At 39.8% G+C, this 22,372-nt stretch overlaps 2 protein-coding genes across 3 annotated transcripts in view; both read left to right on the forward strand.

The window, feature by feature from the left end:
- The first annotated feature begins 74 nt into the window (after window positions 1-74).
- On the forward strand, window positions 75-14,309 carry GOLT1B (golgi transport 1B). 2 transcript variants are annotated; one of them, XM_069807876.1, is made up of 5 exons: window positions 75-224; window positions 4,685-4,776; window positions 6,604-6,782; window positions 10,208-10,289; window positions 11,659-14,309. In XM_069807876.1, exons 1-5 carry the CDS (start codon window positions 200-202, stop codon window positions 11,695-11,697), a joined length of 417 nt encoding a protein of 138 aa, XP_069663977.1. In that variant the 5' UTR covers window positions 75-199; the 3' UTR covers window positions 11,698-14,309. The 2 variants fall into 2 exon arrangements, with proteins under 2 accessions (XP_069663977.1, XP_069663979.1); XM_069807878.1 differs by lacking the exon at window positions 75-224 and adding an exon at window positions 2,698-2,758.
- Window positions 14,310-16,525: 2,216 nt separating this feature from the next.
- Window positions 16,526-22,372, forward strand: part of BCAT1 (branched chain amino acid transaminase 1) — a 75,293-nt gene continuing 69,446 nt past the window's right edge. The window contains exon 1 of the mRNA XM_069807880.1: window positions 16,526-16,697. The gene's annotated coding sequence lies outside the window, so the exon portion shown is untranslated. The remainder of the gene's footprint in view (window positions 16,698-22,372) is intronic.

Below are 22,372 nucleotides of genomic sequence, written 5' to 3' on the forward strand. Positions count from 1 at the left end.
GGCGGGCGCCGAGAAGGGAGGGGGCGCAGCGGTAGCAGCGGCGCGAACAACACGACTGCTGATTGGCGCCAGCCCCTCCAATCGGCGGCCCCCTTCCACCCGGCGGCGAGGCGAAGGGGGCTGCGTGTTTCCGGAAGACGTGGCTGTTGCAGCCGCCGCTTCTCAGCCCCGCGCTCCCGGCCCCGCCGCTGCCGCCACCATGATCTCCCTCTCGGACACCCAGAGTAAGCGCCGCCCCCTCGCCACCGGGAGTCCGCCAGGGGAGGGGAGGGAAGAGGAGGGAAAGGAGAGGGGAGAGGAGGGTCGCGTCGCCCGCCGCGGGGCTGGGGGCGGCGGGCGCCGGGGACGGGGCCCCGGTGGCGGCCGAGCGGCGCGGGGCGAGCCGGGGTCCGGCCCCCTCGCCCTTTGTTCGCGCTCCCGCGGCCCGCCGGTCGCAGCCGTGGGAGCGGTCGGTGCCGAGGGCCCCGGCCCGGGCCGCTGTGGCGGAGCGCCCCTGCGGAGAGCTCTCCTCCGTCCTCGGCCCGCGCCCGCCCCGGAGCGCCGGCGGAGAGGCGGCTCTCGGCGCTGGGGCGGGAGTCGCTGAGGCGGGGTCCGGCTTGCGCGGGCACCGGCTGGAAACCAGCGGCGGGCCGGGAACGGGAGGGGCGCAGGCGGAGCTCACCTGGCCGCGCCCGTCGGCATCGCCTCTTCGTGAGGGCGGTCAAAACGGCGCTGGCCCCGGCGTCGGGTCTAGCGGCGGTGCCCTGAGCCGCCGGGGGAAGCGGAGAGCGAGCTGGGGCGCGGGGCTGCGGCGGAGCGCTCGGCAGGGCCGGTCCCCGCGCCCCGGGGAGGGCGCTTCTGCCGCCGCCGCCGCCGCTAGCGTTTGCCTTGGGCTGGGAGATGTTCCGTGTGGGCAGGGGTGCTGCGATGCGGCGGTGGCGAGAACGAAGGAAGGCCGAACGGTAAACAAAAGTAACCATTAGCTGAAGTCTTCTAGCGTGCCTCCACGTGGACGTTAGCGGTTTGGAATCAGTGAATTGTATGTTAGTGCTTTCTCTTAACGTGCCGTTATCACGCTGAACGTTTGCAGGTGACACCGAGGGGATTTTAAGGTGAGGACCAGACACTCAGTCTGAAGCGGGGGGGGGGGGAAGTACTTGCGTGTGACCGTAGTTTTGTTCTCACTGAATAGAAGTACTTGGAAATAGAGGTGCTGAAAGGGAAAGTACAAAGAAATCAAAGTAAAGGGGTTTGTAAGAGTTTGAACTTGAAGGTAAAGGAGAACAGTAGGTGTTTGATTTAAATTAACATCTCATGTATGATGCGTTTCTGGCATGGTTGCCGTGAAAGGAAATAAGTCGGCTTGATAAGCACTGTACTGTCAGTTATGAAGGAGGGCAAGTCTGAAAGATGTAGAAAAGAAAGTTAAAAGAACTGAGTTTAACTTGATAGCAGGATACTGGAAACAGAGGCATTGGAGAGCCAGTCAAGGCCAAGCATGAAGACAGGCAGAAAAGGTTAGCGATGTTTCAAGGTCAATGATTTCTTGAGAAATTTAGGTGCCGTGCTCTGTTACTGGGATGGGTACTAACCCTTGGGGTTAACGTTTAGATTTCAGATTGATTAAACCCTTGCGGGCTTTGCTTTTCCTATTCTCCTGTCCAGAGTATTCATTGCGGGGGAAAAAAAGAAAAATCTCTTCAGAAAGAGGAGATCTGTTCACTGTTTCCTTTTCTTGGTTCCTCGTTTGGGACCTTCAGCTAACTCCAGTGCTGATTCTGTTGGTTTTAACTTCCAGAGCCAAGAGTAGTAAGTAAAGTACTGTGGAGTTCAGGGGGTTTTTTTAGGGTTGTTGGTTTTTTTTCACTGTTTTTTTGAAATTCTGAAGATATTTCATCAGATAGTTTTAAACTCACTGCGGTCTAGAAAAATATGGAGTTAGCTGCAGAGTCACTGCTGGAGTAGTGTGATAAATACCTGGAGAGGACTGCTGCATTAGTTGACGTTTGGAAAGTTTAAGTTTGCAGCTGTAGTCTAGAACATTTTGTAAGTGATGCATTGAATGGTGTTATAAATCACCAGTAATTGCAAAAGAACGCACTTAGTTTTTCCCAAACAAATTAATTTTTCAGTACTAAAAAAATACTACTAGCAAAATAATAATAGTTAGAAATTGACACTTTTCATAACCTATAAACTGCATGAAATTTTTGTCTTCTGAGAGCCTGTAGTGCACGATTCCATTCTTATTTTGTACACAAAAGATGGAGGATGTGTATTGTCTTCCATGAACTTTCACAGTCAATGCATCTTAATTGTAAGTCTTAATATTTACTAAGCTGTTTTGATACAGTGCTGAAGTACTCTTACACAGCATACAGGATTTCTGCAGAAACATTTGAGAAAGCATTGCTCCCTCGTTTCAGTAAATCATAATTTTTAAAAAAACAGACTAAATGTCACATGGTTAGTATGCATTTCTGCATTTCTAGGCATTGAAATGTATTTGAGTAATATGGGAAGGCTCTTCTGGTGCAGGAGAAAGCATTTAAAAATAATTTACACCCTCTATAAAAATTCCTAGTCCATTGTTGCAAAGATCATGTACAAAATCACTTGCTTTTTTTTTTTTCTTCCCCTAGGAATGCTAGTGAAATATATTTCCAAATTCTGATATGAATCAAGTCAGTAATACTTTCTACTGAGATGTTAGCAACAGGGAGTAATAGTCCTGGACTACTTATCTTCTTTCAGCAGTAATTTTGGGACCATAAGAATGGTGGTCCTCTTTTTTTTTTTTTTTTCTTTTCACTAACTAGAGAATATGCTTGACTTCTAAAGTGAATCTGAATCCGTTGTAGGAGTAGGTGATTACAAACATGTTTCAAGTGAATACAGGAGAAGTGACAGAATAGTAATTGCAGCAGCTGTTGGGAGTTGGCCTCTGCCTTCTTGCTAGATCCCTACTTTGTGCTGTGTCTGCGAGAGGAATGAATACTTGCTTCCCATGACTGCATATTTATCTTATTGGCAGCTGGTAATTCCTTTGGAGTCCTGCCTCCAAGTGTTTTCCTTCCAGAATACAGATTGTTTCTGCTCTTCTAAAGTAAAGAGTAGTAGAGAAAAGGGCAGATTGCAATTATTATATTGCTTTCAGTCAGCAGATTCTCAATACTTGTTTACAAGGAAAAATGGAATTGCAAATTGTATTTTCAATGAATGTCTGCAGTAAATCAATTGTAGCAGGTTACTTAGTAGTTTTAATTCTGGGTGGTTAAAATGCTTATAGCAAAAGTTTAAAGTGGCAGGCAGTGCTGTAGAACTACAGATTTAACACCAAGTGGTCTGCAACCTTGCTCAAGTTAGGGAAGTTGAATGTTGCTGTACAAATCTCTCTACTCTGAGGTGTTTTGAATTTTTTTGCAATAACTAAATGGAAGTTCTGAAATAGGCAGAATGATACTCCTTTACTCCTGAGCTCTTCAAGCAACAGTAAACGATCAACTAGATCTACTCTGCAGTCAGAAGTGCAACTGAAATACATTTATGTAGATCTGGCAAACAGTAGCAATGAAGGCTATGATAGTGTGGGTGGGGTTCTTGTTTGTTTGTTTCAGGCTACACTAGTACTGGGATCTTCAAACTATACCTATATATACACAGAGACACACAAACTGGGCTGCCAGCCTGTCTGTAGTATCGTGGCTGGTGTTGCTAGCTGGTTTTATGTATCCTGTAAGTTTCTAAATTTTCTGGTCACAAGGATAACAATAATGTAAGGATGAGTGCATAGATAAATGCAAGGATTTTTGCAGCTGTGTTGTTGTCATTTGTGTTATTTCTCCCATTCAGTCTGCATGAGAGTGACGGGAAGGCCTTAGAGGTTTAATTTTAAAAGTAGGATGTATTTCTAAGTATGGTGTTCAAGATACCTTAGAGGTTATTGTGAAGTGGTAGCTTTAATCATAGCTTGATATTTTTAACCTGGTTTGTCAGACAGACCTTCCATCCTACTCTTGCCTTCACAGTATTTCTTGAGCAACCTTTACAGACAGGGAGAATTCAAAGATATGTAGTATCTACAAGTGTTGTGAAAACTGGCAACTGGCTGGAGACCCAAGCTAGTGTTTAATAGCCATCAGCGCATGTGTAACTTGTAAAGAGCCTACAGCATTAATCTGAGTTGTGTTCACTCCAGAAGTTCGGGAAAGTGGGACTGCTATGCAAGATCATGGGAGGTGGAATGTGAGGTCTCGGGAGGATGGAAACGACCAGTGTACTTATGTTACTGTGGTAAACATAATGGGATAAGAGTTGCAAATGGAAAACAAAGTTTCATTATCTGTTCACAAAACAATCCTTTTCTCCACACTAGCAGTAAATCAAAAGGAATGTCTTTGTGGTATGTATATATGCATGCATGCTTTCTTGTTGCATTCAATTTCAGTATATAGTTCTGAATGTGTGCTTTTTTGATAAGCAGCTTCCAAAGATCTCTCTGTCTGTTACTGAGGTAATTGGTGTCTACAAGACTTACTGTATTTGTACACTCAGGAGAGTTTTTAGGTAGTCATAAAATAGGCTGAGTTTTTCTATAAATTTAAAATGTCTGTAGCTTGGACATTCTAAGTTTTTCATAATTTTTATGCATGAGGTTTTCCTGGTACTATGTTCTGTTACATGCCTAAATTTGTTTCTTTTTCAGAAATTGGAATGGGACTAACAGGGTTTGGAGTGTTCTTCCTTTTCTTTGGAATGATACTCTTCTTTGACAAAGCTCTTTTGGCTATTGGAAATGTAAGTGCCTTCTGTTTAGTCTTAGATTCTGCACTGCTTAGAATTAAGTATATGATATATTAAAAATAAACGAAAAATAGAACAATAAGTTGTCAATTTGAAACTATCACAAAATTTACTGTGGCAATTTGGTATAAAGGAAGAGTTATGCTCAGCGATATGAGTGAATCATTTTTCCTGATTAAAGTTAGAACAACTCATGTGAATCTAAATATCGTACCTCCAGGTCAGGCCTGCAGTATGTTGGTCAGACAAGAAGCAGCTTGTTCTGCAGTTATGCTGCTGCAAATACAATTTCTAGATTGGCTGTCATTACTAATGCTTTCTTTTTTGTGATCTTGTAAGATAACTGTCAAATTTAAGTATATATTTGGGTAAGAATAGTGAAGTGTTCTGTACATACTAGCAAATGTAGCTTTGTTGTGCTTTATGACAAAAGAAGTATGAATTGCTGATAGTCTGGCTTTAGAAGAGCCAATCACCCTTCATAGTAGAGAGATTTAACATCTTTGGTTTTTACCAAATCAAAGTTTTCACTTAAAGCAGTATACAAACTAAGTCCTAGTTCTGGTACACAAAATTCCCAATTCAAAGCAAATATAAAATGACAGGGTGTTTTCTGAATGTGATAATCTCTGTGCCTCTGCTGTTCTCGGCTTTGCCAGCCAGCCAAGAGCACAGCCTGGTAGAGGTTTGCATCCTCTTTTGCTGATGCCTAGAAGTCTGTGGTCAAAACTGATCAGTTTCATTCTCTGGCAGCAGAGTCAAACACTGAGATTCATGAAAGGAAAATATAAAAATATATATATTTGCATTTGGGTGTGTAAGTTAAAGCAATGTTCTGAACCATCAGTAAAGTGTATAGTGGAAGAGTAAAAAAAAAAAAAAGCTTATTTTTTCTTTTCCTAATGTAAGATAGAAATAAAACATCCTGTTCAGGGAAAATGACGAAAACATAGGTAGGAAGAGACAATGACAGGCTATGTCGTAGCCAAAGATAATGCAAGAAAAGGTACCATATCCTTACAGAAAGCTTAAAAAAAGAATCAGAAAGGGGAAGAGGTGGTAAGAAAGTAGTTTATTAAATAACATACAAAACTTAAATTTCATCTATAATCTTGAGTAAAATCTGAGATGCTATCCCCTTCTCAGCAAAAATGTTGCCCAGGTGTACACTTAGAAGCTGAACTAAGTACAAATCCTGTTGCTAAAGGACACTAAAAGTAGTTCAGACTAGTTGGGACTAGTGTGATAGTGTTCAGTCTATACTGGAACTAGTAAACAGTAGAAAGAATATACACAGAAAAAAACCCAAAACCAACAAGTAAAGTAACTGGTAAAGCTCTTCAACTGGTTTCCTTTTTTGCCTTTGAACTGTTCAGTTGATTGGTACAAGCTGTTGAAGATGTCCATGGTATAGAACAGAGGTGCTTTTGTAACATGTCTGTTCTCAGTTTTTAGGAACCTTTGCTGTCAGTGGTACTAAGCTTCAGCACTGCTTGTGGATAATGATCATACTCATGTTATGGCACAGATATAACTGTTGTCACCGGGTCTTTTTGCCATGATTGTGTTTGTCAGAGACCACAAAGGTAGACTCTACTTTTTAAGCAGCTGAGAGAAGAGTTTTGAATGCTAGCTACAAGTACTTCAAGATGGACCTTACCAAAGAAAATCACTAGTAAATTCCTTCTCACCATCTGTCTTTTGGTATTAAAAAAAGTTGTGCAAGAAATGCAGTATAATTTGTAGAATATATATGTTTACATCCTAAATTTAGGAATATAATTATGTTTTCTTTCTTTGATTGGTTTTTGTCTTTTCTAGGTTTTATTTGTGGCTGGCTTGTCTTTTGTTATCGGTTTAGAAAGAACATTTAGATTCTTCTTTCAAAAACACAAAATGAAAGCAACGGGCTTTTTCCTGGGTGGTGTGCTCATAGTTCTCATTGGTTGGCCTTTAATAGGAATGATCCTTGAAATTTATGGGTTCTTCCTATTATTCAGGTAAGACTTGTTTCAAAAGACCTTTCTGTATTGGTGTATCTAGGAATAAATGTATTTGTTTAGTGTTGCTGCATTACAGCTGACAAAGCTGCATACTTTAAATGTTCGCTTTTGATAGGTTTTATATAAGGTTACATTTGCAAGAGGTGGCAAGTAGGTAAGTATTTTTCCAAGACTCAAATCTGCTAAGGTTTGTGAGGTGTATACCAAACTGACTTTGGCAATGTTGTTTATGTCTAACGAAAGAATTGTAAAGCTTCAAAATATCTGGGAGCCCAAATTGTTAGCAGTGTGAAGTTTAAATATTTACTCCTTAAAAAAGGCAACTTAGATACTAAGTATTTATTGGTGGGGAATTTGTACTTTTCTTTAACAGATGGGGCAAAATACTTGGTTACAAACATGCTGTGTCTGTAACCTTACCATTTCATTACTATGGCAGCCCAGTGGAAAGATGTCTTCTGTCATGTTTCATTACACTTGTGCCCTAGTATAGTCAGAACTGCTGGGTTTGGTTAGCATTATCTTGACTGAGTTAAGGAAAGATGAAAATTCTTATGTTTTGAACAGCAATCTTGATATATGTTATAACTTTCACAATGTGTCATTTAACTTCATAAATGCAATCATAATGGTGAAAGAATTTAACTTATTACAACCTGTATATATCTATATTTTATCTTTATTTCCATGGTTGAAGTTCCATACTTCAGTATAGAACAAAGTACAATGGTAGTAAGTAAGAAGGAAGGCTTTTAGTTGTTCTTGGACTTCTGTTCAGATGAAGACTGTTTCATTAATGCTTATTAATCTAATAACAGACCCCTAAAAACAGACACCTTTTCAAAGTGTTCGGCTACTGGCTAAGTACTACAGTTCCTGCTAATCAAAATCAAACCACTGTTCTCATGGTGCCTTTTTTTCCACTCAGTGAAATTGTATGTTAATCTTGTATTTAGTTTAGATAAAATGTTTAAATATTTTTTGAAAAAAATCTTAACTTGGCTCCTACTGAAGACAGTGAGATTTTTGAAAATCAATTTTGCAGTTTTAATATATGCTTCTTATTGTTGTACTTTGTATTACCCTGAACTCTGTCACTGCAAGTGTTTTGAAAATCAGTGTTTCACCGAATATTGTTATTTCTTGCATGTAGAGCTTGGGTTTAATCAGCCAGTACAAAGCAAGTAGAGTGTGTTTCTAACCAAACACCCCTCCTTTTAAAAGATCTCAAAAGAATTACAAATTACTATGTCTAAGCAGGTATGGTTGTGGATTATCTATTGGTGCTAGCCAGGGGCCACCAAGGTAAAATTATGTTGAAGGGATTGTAGAAGGTCAGTAGTTATCCCTACTAGGTCATTAGGACTATCCCTTAGCCAGAAGAGTATCAATAAGGGATAGATAATTCCAGGTGTGAATGTTTGTCTGATCTGTTTTAATTTAAAACATCTCTAGATCATCTCTTCTAGTGCTTAATAATAGTTAGAATCTAAATCCTTTGCTACAATGTCAGCTAGTTACTACTTCAAACAGAGCTTTATGTTTTGCTTCAGTCTTGTTCATTTCAACCATTATTGTGTTTTCAGCCACTTGCTTCTTTCTGAAGAAGTTAAAAATGGAGCCTTTCTGCAAGCATCACTTTGTACAAATCCTCAGGATCCCGCTGTTTGTTTGTGTAACAGAAAACTTCCCTGGTTATCATTGGTCTCTGAAGTACATAATTTTCTTAAGCCCAAGGAATACCAGATCAATTTATGCACCTTTGGATTTTTTAGGGCAGTGTGCTGTGAGGATGGGCATTTCTGTGTATCTTGATGGCTCTAGTCATGTGGATTACCAGGACTTTTATATGGAAAACCTTTATATTTACCAAGAGCAATTTAGCAGTTCTAGTAACTTTACTTCAACTCGGACTAAGATAGTACAAATGTAAACCACTGTATTGTACTTTTTTGAGTCTCTTGTTTTTAGACCACTAAAGTAGTTCTACTAGGTGTTCAGATCCCTATAGAATCTTTTCTTGTAGGCTGTTGTCTTGCGTATCTAGACTACTTTTACAGTCACCTTTCTTACACCCTGTAGCAGTAATTGCAGAGCCCTTGCTGTCCATAAAACAACGGTTAGGAGCTGGTGACCAAGAACATGTAAACAAATGACAGGATTGCAAAGACTTTTTTTTTTAATATGCATCTGACTGAAGTGAGACACACACACACAATTATTGTTTTACTCTGGTTTAAATCTAGCATGTCTTTCCCTTCTTGTCTTTATTTAACATGCTGCTACAAGTTTTCCATCAGACGTTTAGTTTTTTTTCCATACTTCTACATGCTCAGATTGCATTCACTGGAGAAAGCTATTATGGGACATTATCTCTTGTACTCTAAGCTGCTTTTGGAGCCTTGTTCAGATTACAGGCATCCAAAGTTATGGCTAACAATATTATCCTTCCTGTACTGACTATTCCTTATTCTTGGCTACAACAGTTGTTTTAATCTGTTACAAGGGGTTTGTGTGCCCTGCATCACAATTTACTGGACCACTGAAATGATTCGGTCTTTAAAAAAAAGAAAATGTCCAGGAAAAATTTGCTGATATTGGTACTACCCAGCAAATAGTTCTTACCAGTGTAGTGAAGAGGATGATGACTTATGAAACTTCCCTGTTTCACTGTGGCTGAGGTCTCATTACATGTTAATGCTTAATCTACACAGGGAATGTATAGCTCAACAAGAGAGAACTCAGAACGCCACCACCAGCTGAATTGCTACAATTGACTGCAAACAGCTGAGCTGCTGCCATAGAAAATTTGTTTTCCTGCAGCAGAAACAAAGTGGAAAGCACAGGGGGCTATACCACAGCAGCTGTGCTAGGCAACATCCTCTGGCTCATGATTTAAATCTCTGACTTTACATAAATTTGTGAAATAAGTGAATACACAACTCTGTTGTGCTCAATTTTCTTTAGTTAATGTGAAGAGTACCATATATGGTTTCAAAGGGGATTATTCAGAATTAACTTCAGTTGTTTTTACATTGGGTATTGCAAGAATGTATTTCCTATAATGTAAAAAGAAATTACCTCAAAATATGTATGGTAATTTTGAGAAATTAGTTGGGAGCATCAGTTCTGTTGACTAAGTTGGGTATTCTTTCTTCGGTTATTTTTTGAAGAGCCGACTGAGGGTTGCCACCTATGAAGAAAATTAACTCCATTTAAAAATCAGGTGTATCTTTCCTGGTTTTCTCCTTTCTCTGCTGAATGTATGTTGATGTATTTGGTAAAATTAATGTGCTACTAACAAGCTACGAGATTTTATGTAACCCGGGTTTAAAAAATAACTCCTATTTCTTAATTTTATAGCAATATGAGAATAGTACAATTATAAAAACTAATACAATCTTCTGATATCTTAACTAAAGGGGGTTCTTTCCTGTGGTTGTTGGCTTTATTAGAAGAGTTCCAGTTCTTGGATATCTCTTGAATTTACCTGGTATAAGCTCGGTAAGTGTTTGGTACTTCATGCAAAATTTGAAGCTTGTACTGGTTTTTTGTTCCATTGTTATAGCAATAGTAGAAATGCATCAGAAATAAAGGAAATATAACTTTAGAGCAGTGTCTTTGAGTGTATTCCTGTATAGTTCTTGCACCATACAGATCACCTTCGTTCCCAGTGAAAGACTTCTAGATGTAAAAGGAACAAAAGGATACCTTTGCAGAAGCTGCCCTTGCTTACATGTTGTGAAGTGGAAAGAGCCCTGGATTGTGATTTGGAGCGCTGGGGTTCTGCTTTCTGCTTCACTGTTGGCCCTAGGTGACCAAATAGGCAAATCATGACACTGTTCTCTGCCTCTTCTCTTGTCTGTACGATGAGGAGGACACTGTTCTTTGGGTAGTATTTGGATATATTTATGAAAAGTTGCCTGTAAAAGCAAACAGTTTAGTTCAATGTTAAGTTGCGGCTTGTATGGCAAATCCAGAAACCCTCATGTGCATAACCATTCATCAGATATACTTTTTAAGGTCCACTGCACCAGACTGCAGCTTGCTTTTACTAAGATTTGTATTTTTTCAAATGTAGTTTTCCATTTTCTTAACCAAACAGCCAGGGATTTGAAGACAATTAACAGGTGCCAGAAAGATGGTAATCTAGGGTGTTTCAGTCAACTACTTTTACTGTGCTAATTTCTGTACATATTTTAACACAAGCATTTTTAACCCTAGTTTTGAAAGCAACAGTTTTAATAGCTACTACTAAAAAATTATAAGGGATATAACTTAGATGTATGCAGGCTGGGTTTTTTTTTAAATTAGTGTTCAAGGTCATCTGTTCCAATCCTACAGTTAGGCCAAGTTCTGGCTCATAATTCATGATCAATTGAATGTTTCATTTGTCAATTGATCTTACTTAGTCATATTTAGTTTGATCATAAAGGGGTTAAATCTTGTTTTAAAAAGATAATTGTTAATGTTTTATTCAAAGCCTACGTAGGCTCAGAAGAGAATCCACAGTAATGGTCAGTTGGAATATCTTACTTGGTCTACTAATGCATGTGTGGCTGATACTGTATTGTTTTGTTTTAATCATTAAGCTAGCAGTGTTATCTGCATTCTTCTATTTCCTTTTTCATTCTGTTGCATCTTCATGTTGCACTGTTAATGTCTATATGAGAAAAACATGTCATGCAGAAACACAATTGCAATGTAAGGTTTTTAATTTTCACAAACTTAAACCATGAGACCTTGGTGAGTACTACTTGACTCTCATTTTCAGTCGCATACTAACTGTGCAAGTAGCAAGTAATATTTGAGAGTAACTTCACTGTACATAAATGTCATGCAGCTTAAAACCTTTTTGTCTCCTTTCCTACAGCTTGTAGATAAAGTTGGAGAAAGCAACAACATGGTATAATGACGAGAGGGCAGAAGACTGATTCTAAACTTACTGTATTATTTATAAAATCCTTTTGAAGAATACTCAGCACAAAGATTAAGTTGTGTACAAAGGAAAAGCTTGTTACATTCTTTACATAACAGTTTAATTTAAAATGTATAGTCAACAATATACATTAGAAAAGAAGCCCTGCAAGTGTGCTTCTAGGAAAGTAACTCCAGAGTTCAGGAAGTAAACTGAAGAGGTGAAAGTCATGGAATAACCCATGTTACAACTGTTCAAGACTATCTTTGTTGGTTTTGGAAAACATGCTAGAGGCAATGAACCCTTGTGGAATTAACAGTGCCTGTACTTTACCTCCTTATTTTGAAGGTGCAGTAGAGCAAACAGGCCTAGATTTTTAAGGGTGACCCAAACTTATCCAACCCTCTGCTTGCTATCCTCAGAGTGCAAAAAAAAAAAAAACCAAACAGAAAACTTCTTGTGTAACAAGAGATGCGTCTTTGCATGAAGGTTGAGATGACTATTCATCTTTAAGTGTATTATGACAAAAAAAAAAAAAGGAAACCCTACACGGTTCTGTTGTAAACATTTTTGTAAATATGTGGCTGAAATAAAACATTGTTATCTTAATGTTTCAAAGCCAAATGTAAGTTGATTGTATTTGCCTTCCATTTTGGAATAAGCAAAGGTCAATCTTGAATAACCGCGGTCTTAAATGTTGGTTCTGAACATGTGGAGCTCAGCAGGGAACTCTGGAAACTGACTTGCACTCCTTCCAGTTTGTTCTCCTTGAGTCAAGTTGCGCGTGCATCCAGATGAGAATGTAGCCCCTTGTCACTAACATGATAACTTTGTGAAATATGCGTAGTTCACAAAAAATGCATTTGGTTAAGGTGCTGACATGAACCCTGTGAAATGTATCTTATCAAAATTTGAACCTTTGTTTTTAAGTAGTTTGAAGGTAAGGTTTCTTTGTTTACTCTGGAACTACAAATTGACTTTTATTTTTTACAGTAATAAAATGAAAACTTAAAAGTTCTGTGTACGTGAGTCTCTGGGGAGAAAATTAAGCTAATGGGGCTAACAAAAGATCAAGTGCCAATCTCCATATGTTTTGTAACTTGTTGCTTGGGTTACCTTCAAGTAACTTCTTTCAGTCACAGCAACAGCTTTGCTGTTACAGAGATTCTTAGCTACCCTGGAATAAATGTCCCCTACTAATGCAAGGGTCACATTTCTGCTTCTATTGGAATGTTAAACATTGTGCACTTTCAATAGATTTAGTTACGTAGCATCCTCACCTAACAAAACATGATCATTAAGTAAATTGTATTTGTGCAGGCTTTGGGGGTTTCTGCTGTTTAACTTCCTTTTCCCTTAAATGTAATCTTAAAAAAATATTACCAAAATGCAATGGTGGTATTTCAAGTAGCTATGTAGTCTTAAAGGTCTAATGACTGGTTTTTTTTGTTTGGTTGGTTGGCTGTTTTTTTTCTTTATCATGCAGTTAAAATTGGTATTCCAAAATAACTGTTAAGTTAAGAAGAATCGTCGTATACCAACCCTGTTGGAAATTGCTGTGAAGTTTATTTGTATAAGACGTCTTATTTTCATTAAGACATTAAGTTTCATTATACAACTGTATAAATAGCCACAATCTACTATTCCAAATGTTTAATTTGCTTCCTTCTCAAACAGGCACAAAATGATTAAGTGAAAAAATGCCATTGTATTTACAATGAATAGCATCTGAAAAAATCAGTGTTTTTATTTCATAAATGACAAAAATGGCTATATTTGCCTGATGGCACGTGTGTTATAGTTTACAGGCAGGACTAAATATGACTTGTGGCTTCTACCTCAAGAGATAAACCAATTTTAACTGCTTCTGTAGATCTGTTGTGTGTTAAAATGACTAGAGAGTAACACTACAGCAGTTTAGCAAACTCATCTTGTTTGCTCTGGTAGAGCACTAGTCTGTACTGTGGGAATCAAGTACTGTTTAAAGCAGACAGTGTTCATCATTTACATTGGAAGTCAGCTACCTGAAGGTTTTTGTTCTTGTCCTTTGAAAAGTAATGTGATGGGAAATGTGGATTGCACCCCATGACTGTGGAGCTCTGACTGAAAGCAAATTGCTTGGTAAGCTGAAGTACCTTCATCAACAAGAAAACTGATGGTACCTTTCAGAGGTGATGAATGTGGTGTTGTATGTGATCTTTTAGCCCTCTGAAACACTGGGATGTAGGCAGTTCATCTCACTTCTATTTAATTCATTGTTTTAAATCAAAAGTCAGTTTTTTGTCAGATGTGAACTGTTGTGAAAAGCGTCTGAGGGAACAAAATTGTATGTTGAATTTAGCATAGTCTTTATCCCTTAAGGTAATGTCTTTGAGACAGTTTTGCTGAGATAAGTGTGGGTGGCAGCAAAGGTCAAAATGACAGCCTTAAAGTGTTTCTGTCGTTGCAAAAATATCTCTAACAGAAACATGCTTGGAACATTTCCCCTTTTAAATGTAATTTATAATTGCTGCTTTAAAAATCGTGAGGATGGATCTTATTCTGAGCAGATGAATACTGTAAATATCCTTGTCATACCTTGAATAAATGGGTACCTTTTTCTATAATTTGTCTTTGTGTCTCTTTACATGCATGTTTTAAAAAAGTGTTTTGACAAGTTTTCCTTTCCAAAGGTTAGGGCATGCATGCTGCTATTGCTTCACTATCTTACACTGTTGTGACTTTCATAGTAAGTAGTGTCTTTGATTAATCTTTAATAGAAAAGTTTCCTCTTTTTCTTACAATAAACCTTTTATATAAACATCCCCCTAGTTATTCAAGCTTCACTATCTTACACTGTTGTGACTTTCATAGTAAGTAGTCTTTGATTAATCTTTAATAGAAACATTTCCTCTTTTTCTTACAATAAACCTTTTACATAAACATCTCCCTAGTTATTCAAGTTCTAGTTTCAAACACATCACAACAAAATGTGGAAATTAGTTACGTGGGAAATACTTTCTTTGTTAAACTACCTCCTTTCTGAGGAAATAACTGTGAAACTTCAGGAGAAAAAGGATACATGTCTAGAACTTAGAGCAGGTTCTAGTCCCTGTGCTTTCAGTTTAGTTCAAGGATATGAGTGTGGGCTTATTGATAGCCTAGAGAGTGGCCTGATAAGCAGGTTTACTATTCTGTGGTGGTCTGCAAGCTTGCAGCCCACTGTTGCGGATTTTCACAAAGAGAATAGAAGAGCAAAGCAGGGATTTTAATTGGTTGTTGAGGTGGTGTGTTGGTGTTATGTGCTAGTTAATGCCCTAAAAACTTACTTTGACTAAAGTTGCAGCCTCTCAGCTATTACCAAAGTCGGTTCTAGCTGAAGAATACCAAGGAATTGTCACTTCCTAATTTAAAAGGACAAAATTCCCAGCTACATCTAGTTATATTTGTTAAACTGTGAGAGGTATAATGTTAATCTGTATGTAGCTCATGGCCACTTACTTTCAGTGAACAGTTGCCATTTATTAACCAGGAACACTTTGTTATTGCTCACAATATAGTACCACTGTAGTTCAGAGTCTGTGTCAAAAACGTTGTAAAGAAAGGTATCTTTGCAGTAGATGTCAAAGCAAGTTTTTATTGGATTACTTTAAAATTGTTTCTGTACCAGATTTCAAGGTACAGGCCCATCTAGGTGTTGCCATTCTGGTTCGCTTGATACCAGGCTGGAAGATAGAGTCTGCATCCCTAAACCAAATGTAGTATGTATGTCTCCCAGCTGTCTCTTCAGATGTCACTGCCAACCCTTGGACTCCTGTCTCTATTTCTCTGGCTGCCATGTCCTGGCTTGCTTGGGCTGTTACTTCTACCCTTCAGATTGCCATTACCAGCTATGATGGCGCTAGTATGCTGTTACCAGACTAACTTACCCAGAAGAATTTGGCCTTTGTGGCCCATTTGCTCTAGGCTTCACCCTTCTAGTATTGGTCTTGGCATATCAAAGCATCTTTCAGAAGACTTGGATATCGTGCTTGGTCCAACAAAGAGATTCTGCAGATGCTGTAATCCCTGGCCAAGCCTAATTTCAGCACAATTATTATATGGTGAAGCATCCTCTTCAAATAGGTAAGAATTTAAAGAAAAATGACAGGTCTAACATGCAGTAATTTGATGTGGAATTCGTTATCTCAAACTGAGTGTTATGGCTGATAATCTGGGGTATTGCTCAAGATCTATTTATAGAAATGCATTTATGTGTTTATACCAGCCGTTAATGTCTAGTTTACCTGTGAAGTAGCACAGGTCTGGAGGAACCCACGTGCTTTTCAGCAAGTATACCTGTATGCTTGCTAGCAGATACCATTTTTCATTGTAGTAGTAGTACCACTTTGCTGGGAATGTAATGGATCTCCTATAAAAATATATAGGTTTGGAGTATCTTATTGCATACAATGCTGAAAGCTCATAAAAGCATCGGGTTCCTAGCTGGCTTACCACATACGGGAATTTCTCCACTGAAAGGGCAGCAGTGTTTAGCCTACTGTTCGGTACAGGGGCGTAGATCTCTTCAAGATCCGGGAGCCAAGATGTTTGTAACCGAGAACTGGCCTCCTGCACCATCGAACTGGCGCTGCAGCTGACCTCGGGCAAAACGTAGGTGACCCACAACCTCTTTCTTCTCCCTTTTTTCAGTGCCCCGCTCTGAACCTCGGTCCGGGTCCGAGCCGGCCCTCCCGCCATCAGGTGCGGCGGCGGTCACCAGGGGGAGCCATGAGGGAGAGAAACGCCGGGGAGGCGGCGGGAAGGGCCCGGGGGGCGCGGGGGATTCGCCGGCGCCAAGCACGGAGCCTACGCCGCCCAGGCTCCCCGAGGCAGCGAGCGGGGCTGTACCTGCAAAGCCGGGGCCTGGAGGCCGAGTGGTGGTCCCTCACGTGGTGGAGGGCACAAGATAGGGTTTATTGTCGTCTTTTCAAATCAGCCGCACAACGAGCCAACGGTTCGGAGTCCTGCAGAGGGTAAGTGGGGCCCAAAAAATGTCGTGAAAGTTTCTGGCTGGTTTGTTGTGTGCTTCTCTTTAAGCATGATTTAATTTAGGCTGGGGAACCACAACATGGCTATAAAACACGAAGCGGATGTTGAGCTTTTTATAGAGAGCTGGCTGTGCCAAAATGCTGCTGCACGTCAGGCCCTCTCTTGGCTGGCAGGATTTGAAGCAGCCGAGTTGTAATTTGGAGATTGGGAAAGCGGGCTTTCCCCTTGCCACAGCCCAGCTGCCTCCGTGTGTCCTTTTCTCCAGGCACTCAAAAGCTCTTCCAGTAACATCAGAGAAATCAAGATTTCACATTGATTTCTACAATTTAACTCTACTGCTTTGAAATGAAAGGCATTTTTGGCCCAAAATGTTTTACACCACCCAAAAAAATCACATTGAGTCAGTCTTTAAATATTAATTTAGTTTTTGTATCAAAACCAAGCAGTTCAGCAGCACGTCTTCCAGGCGGCCTGGCTGAGTGGCTTTTATCGTTAACCATCTAACCTTGTGTGTCCAAAGAAGGGCAACGCAGCTGGTGAAGGATCTAGAGAACAAGTCTTATGAGGAGTGGCTGAGGGAGCTGGGGTTGTTAAGCCTGGAGAGAAGGAGGCTGAGGGGAGACCTTATCGCTCTCTACGACTACCTGAAAGGAGGGTGTAGTGAGGTGGGTGTCAGTCTCTTTTCCCAAGTAACAAGGGATAGGGCAAGAAGAAATGGCCTCAAGTTGCGCCAGGAGAGGTTTAGATTGGATATTAGGAAAAATTCCTTCACTGAAAGGTCTGTCAAGCATTGGAACAGGCTGCCCAGGGAAGTGGATGAGTCACCATCCCTGGACGCGTTCAAAAACTGTGTAGACGTGGCACTTTAGGACATGGTTTAGTGGTGGACTTGGCAGTGTTAAGTTAATGGTCGGACTCTATGTTCTTAAAGGTCTTTTCCAACCGAAACGGTTCTATGAACTTATGTGGAGAATTATCCTCAACTTGCTTACTCCCCTCCTCCCCCCGGAAAAAAATATAGCAGCACAAAATATAAAGTGTTTCCCCTCATACTTTTCTGCCAGTTTTTAAGCAGGCCTGAGCGGGGGAGAAAGAAGCGACTTAGCAGTTATGAAATCTTGGCAGTTACCTTGGATGGGGAAAATGGGCTAGCGAGGAATCATGGTGCTTCCCTTAAAAGGTGAAGGATTGAGTTGATTTTGATGAGAACTTGGGATTCATGTGGCCTGGGTGCTAAAGCCTCAGATGGAGCCAGCCGAGGGGGGGGCTCTGCTGCTGACCCAGCCTCTGAGGTGCTGCTGCCACCTGCAGCGTCTCCCTGTGCCCCCATTCCCACCTCTGGTGCACCTAAACTCATTCTAAATGCCTTTTGAAGGCTTTGCTTCAGAAGCATGATTGACACTTCACCTTCTGGACACAAAGGAAGCCAGCCCTGTTCCGGCAGGGCTGTGAGGCGGGCAGGGCTGAGGCGAGGCAGGTGCAGCGGCCCAGAACCTTCTGGAAGAGGCCTGCGGGGAAGGCCCTGCCCTGCCCCCCGCCGCTGAGGAGGCTGTGAGGAGGTGAAGGAGAGGAGCTAGAAAACTGAAGTCTGAAAGAAGCGTTGGAAACAAACTCTGTTCTTGGTTAATTCCCAGAGCGTAATGTTTTTCTTGCCTCTCAGGGCAGAAATAAGCGACACATTCACGAAGTGCTTATTTAGGAAGAATGCGTAAAATGCTGTTTCCCTGAATGGGTGGGAATGAAAGGGCAGGAGTTGCGTTTATTTGGTTCCAATTACTCTCGCACATGCAGGCGTTTCTTTTCAGCCTTTTTTTTAGTGTTTTCCTGGTTGTCAGGTGTTCTGTGGCTGCTTTCCCCTTTACCTTCTCTCACAGCTCTTGTTTCTTAATGTCTTTCTGAGAGTGTAATTATGCAGTCTACTTCTTTGTGAGGATGCCAGCTTAGACACTTCCCACCCTTTAGCATCTACAACAATTACTTCCTACTCCCATGCTTTTTGTCTGGGTTTTTTAAACCCAGATCACTCTATTAATTTGTTTTTACAGCAGAGCTGGCATGTCCAAAGAGGTGGAAAAATGGCATAATGATGGAAATGAGCACCCCGAGAAGGTGCTGCCATAAAAAGATCTTGCTTCTTTGAAAATAACATCCACTGAAACCTTGCATCTCACTCGTGCCCTTCTGTGAGGTGATGTGTGCCTCTGACTATGAGTGCCACTGTGCCTTTATCTTTCTGTTTCTACAAAGAATCCTGTTTCTTCTTGTTTTCCGAAATGAAGACTAGTAATTGCAACCATCACTTTCTGTGTATAAGGCTTATTATTTCAGCTTCTCCTATCGTTCTGTTGTAGCTCAAAATGACAAGACTCTAATGACCTGTCCTTCTCTGAAATAAAAATAATTTTAAAAATTATCTTACCCTAATATTTTGTAAGTATATGAACACATATATAAGCATAATATTTACTTTTTTTTTTCCCTGTTAGGAAATTTCTACAATACCAACCTGATTCTCATTCAAAGGTTTCTCTTCCCCTCACTCACTTCAGGACTTTAAAAACTTTCCACAACTGTATTCCCAGTTCTGCAAGGCAGCTATATGGAAATCATGTCCTGCAGTTACCTTCTTAATTGTTCTGAAGAGTTTTAGTCTGGGGACTGAAATCAGACACATGTTTTCCCTGAAGAATATTTTAGATGAAAGTTGATGTTTCCTTATTTTAAATATTTGTGCCAATGCACTTTCATGCAGTTGCAGAAACTAAGCACAATTGAGTTTTAGTACAAAAGCTAAGTAGAAGCAAAGTATTTCAGAAATATCAAAACATACCATTCCGATATTTTTGAAAAAGATACTTTTAAAAAAAAAAGCTTTGGAACACATTTCAAAAGGGCTTATATTACAAAAAGCTTTGAAAATTTTAAAAGATCAAAATTGAACTGAAACACAAATTTTGTCAAAATGATACCTTCTGATTGAATCAAAATTGCTTTCCCCACATTTTACTACAGGAAGTTTCCATTCCATTTCAGAAGGAAAACAATCTCAGAATCCCAGCTTTCTCTTAAATGGAAAACCTGGTTTCTCCCCACCTTCACCCTATCCTCTTTATGCACACTGGGGTTATAAGAGGAAACCTTTTAAAGTGTATCAAGCTATGGGGTTCTGCCCTTCATTCCTTGTAGAATTATGGAATTATACAAGTTGCCTCTTTCAAAATTCCCTGTTTGGCTTTATATCATAGAGCCTTTTCATTTTCCCAATGGTAGTTCCTCATATTTCTGTGGCTAAAATGTGAATTTATTCAGTTCTGGTTTGGATAATGTGCGTGATTGAAACCCCTTTGGTCTTCTGCAAAAATTCCACTCATGAGCCCACAGCAGGCAGAAGGAATGCTGTGTTCTGCACAGCTTCTGTGCAGACCAGCAGAAGGAATGGAACATACTAATCACAGGTTTTTGTGGCCACTCTACAAACATAATCTGCCCCTAGAGCCCCAGGTATCACAGCTCCTCTTCACCTTGTGAATCTCTAGAATTTTTTGAAACACTTCAGACTCGAAGTATATAAATTACCTAATTCTCTGTGAAAAACTTACTCATTAAAACTTCTAAAGTTTAACAGAGCTGTCAAGCGTTCACAGAATGCTTTGCATTAATGGAAAATCTAGCATAGAAATGAACAACGGCCTGTTTTATGAAAATAAAATATTCAGAATGTAGAAAATGTGTGTTCTTATTGATGGATCAATACAACTGCTTGAATCGGTAGAGGTAAAGTCAATGTCCCTTGCATTATAACTTCTGGAGTGCTACATAAGGAAGTGTAAGTAGATTGAAGTAATGCAAGCCAACACTGCAAAAATAGGTGTGTATGCACATTTAGTAATGGCAACTTCGGTTTTGGGGGTGTTGCAGCAAGATGCAAGTTTTGAGGTAATTTCTGCAGCTTCTCTGAGTTTTAGTCCCCCTTTTTTGATTTTTATTTACAAATTCAGGGCCAGCTTGACTATCAATAAAAAGATCTCTTTTTAATATATATCCTAGGTAACTTGGTGTTTTGGCTTTGCACAAATCCTCTGTAGTTCAGATAACATTTCGCCTTTCTTTTTCCTTTCCTTCTCCTATTTCTTCGTTATGCCCAGGCCACGGATTCTGCTCTGTACCTCAATAGTTGGCAGTAGTCTGAGGATGACTTGAAGTGCATCTGTATAGTGGAGCATGATGCAGAGAACTAGAAAGAAAAAGGGCTCACAACACAGTACTGTTCAGACTGGCAAAATGAGATCTGGAAACAGTAAAACTGCATTTAAACAGCTTTTGTTCTAGAGGGATTCAGGATACTGAAGTAAGTCTGGAGAAACTGTAGAACCTCTAATAAGGAATGCAAAAAGTTATATGGATAAACATCACATTGAGGGGCAGACTCAGCATGACTTTTCTGAAAGGAAATCCTGACGTGACTACCTAGAAACTTCTTTGAAGGATTCAATGAACATGCAGACAGTAGATGTCCAATTGATACAATCTACTTGGATTTCCAAAGGACTTGACAAGGTCCCTTACCAAAGGCTCATAGAAAATAACCTCCCATAAGAAAGGTGCTTTTATGGTTGCTCTCATTAATTGGTTGAAAGACAGGAAACAGAAGAGAGAGAGTCTGTGCAACTGAGAAAATAGTAGGGAAATGGAGGCAAATAGAGAAAGCACAAAGTTTGCTGATGAGATTAAAACCTTCAGAGTAATGGTGTTCAATGATTCAGCCAAACTAGAGCTATCTGCAAAGAGTTACACAAGGACCTTAAGAAATTGAGTACACAGTTGTCAAAATAACATATAATAATGTCTGCAAGTATAAAATGATACATATGCCAAAAAGAATACTAAATATATGTGAACGGTGATGGGTTGTGAATGACCTCTTACCTTTCAGGAGAGAAGTCTTGGAATTAGATAGTTTGTAAAAATATCAGTTGAGTTTAGTGCTCAGGAACAGTCAAATTAGGAAACAGAACACCAGGCATTATTAAGAAAAGAAAGAATAAAAAAAAAAAAAAAGTTAAAAATAAATATGGCTACCTGCATTTTGAGTGTTTTGTGTAGTTCCTATCCCCATCCTAAATCAAGGATGATCAAGGGTATGGAACTGGTTTTATATTAAGACTAAAAAGATTAGGACTCTTCATCTGGAAAAAGGAGATGGCTTACAAACGATTCAACAGTAGCCTGTAAAATCACCAGTGACAGACAGAGGATGAATATTTTGATCTTCATTTGTGTTTACAGTCTCACAATAGCAGAAGAAGGGAGCATGATGTGAAATTTTCAAGTGGCAAGTTCAAAATAAAACAAAATTATGTATTTTTCCACAGAACAGAGCTAAGTTGTAGAACTTATTAGCACAAGATCTTACAGATGCCAAATTTTACATGGGTTCAAGGAACAACTGAATTAATGGAACAAAAATCCATGAAGAACTGTTAAGCCTTAAGAATCCATCTTTCAGGAAACCGCTGTGGTACAAACCACTTGAGGCTCAAAGAGCATATCAGGAAAGTGCCACTGCGTGCTTATTCTGTTCTTGTAACTCTTCTGTAGGCATCGTTATTGCTGACTATCAGAGACAGGATATTGAATTAAGTAGACCTTTGGCCTGACC

Source organism: Haliaeetus albicilla, chromosome 19 (genome assembly GCF_947461875.1).
Source record: "Haliaeetus albicilla chromosome 19, bHalAlb1.1, whole genome shotgun sequence".
Lineage (NCBI taxonomy): Eukaryota > Metazoa > Chordata > Aves > Accipitriformes > Accipitridae > Haliaeetus > Haliaeetus albicilla.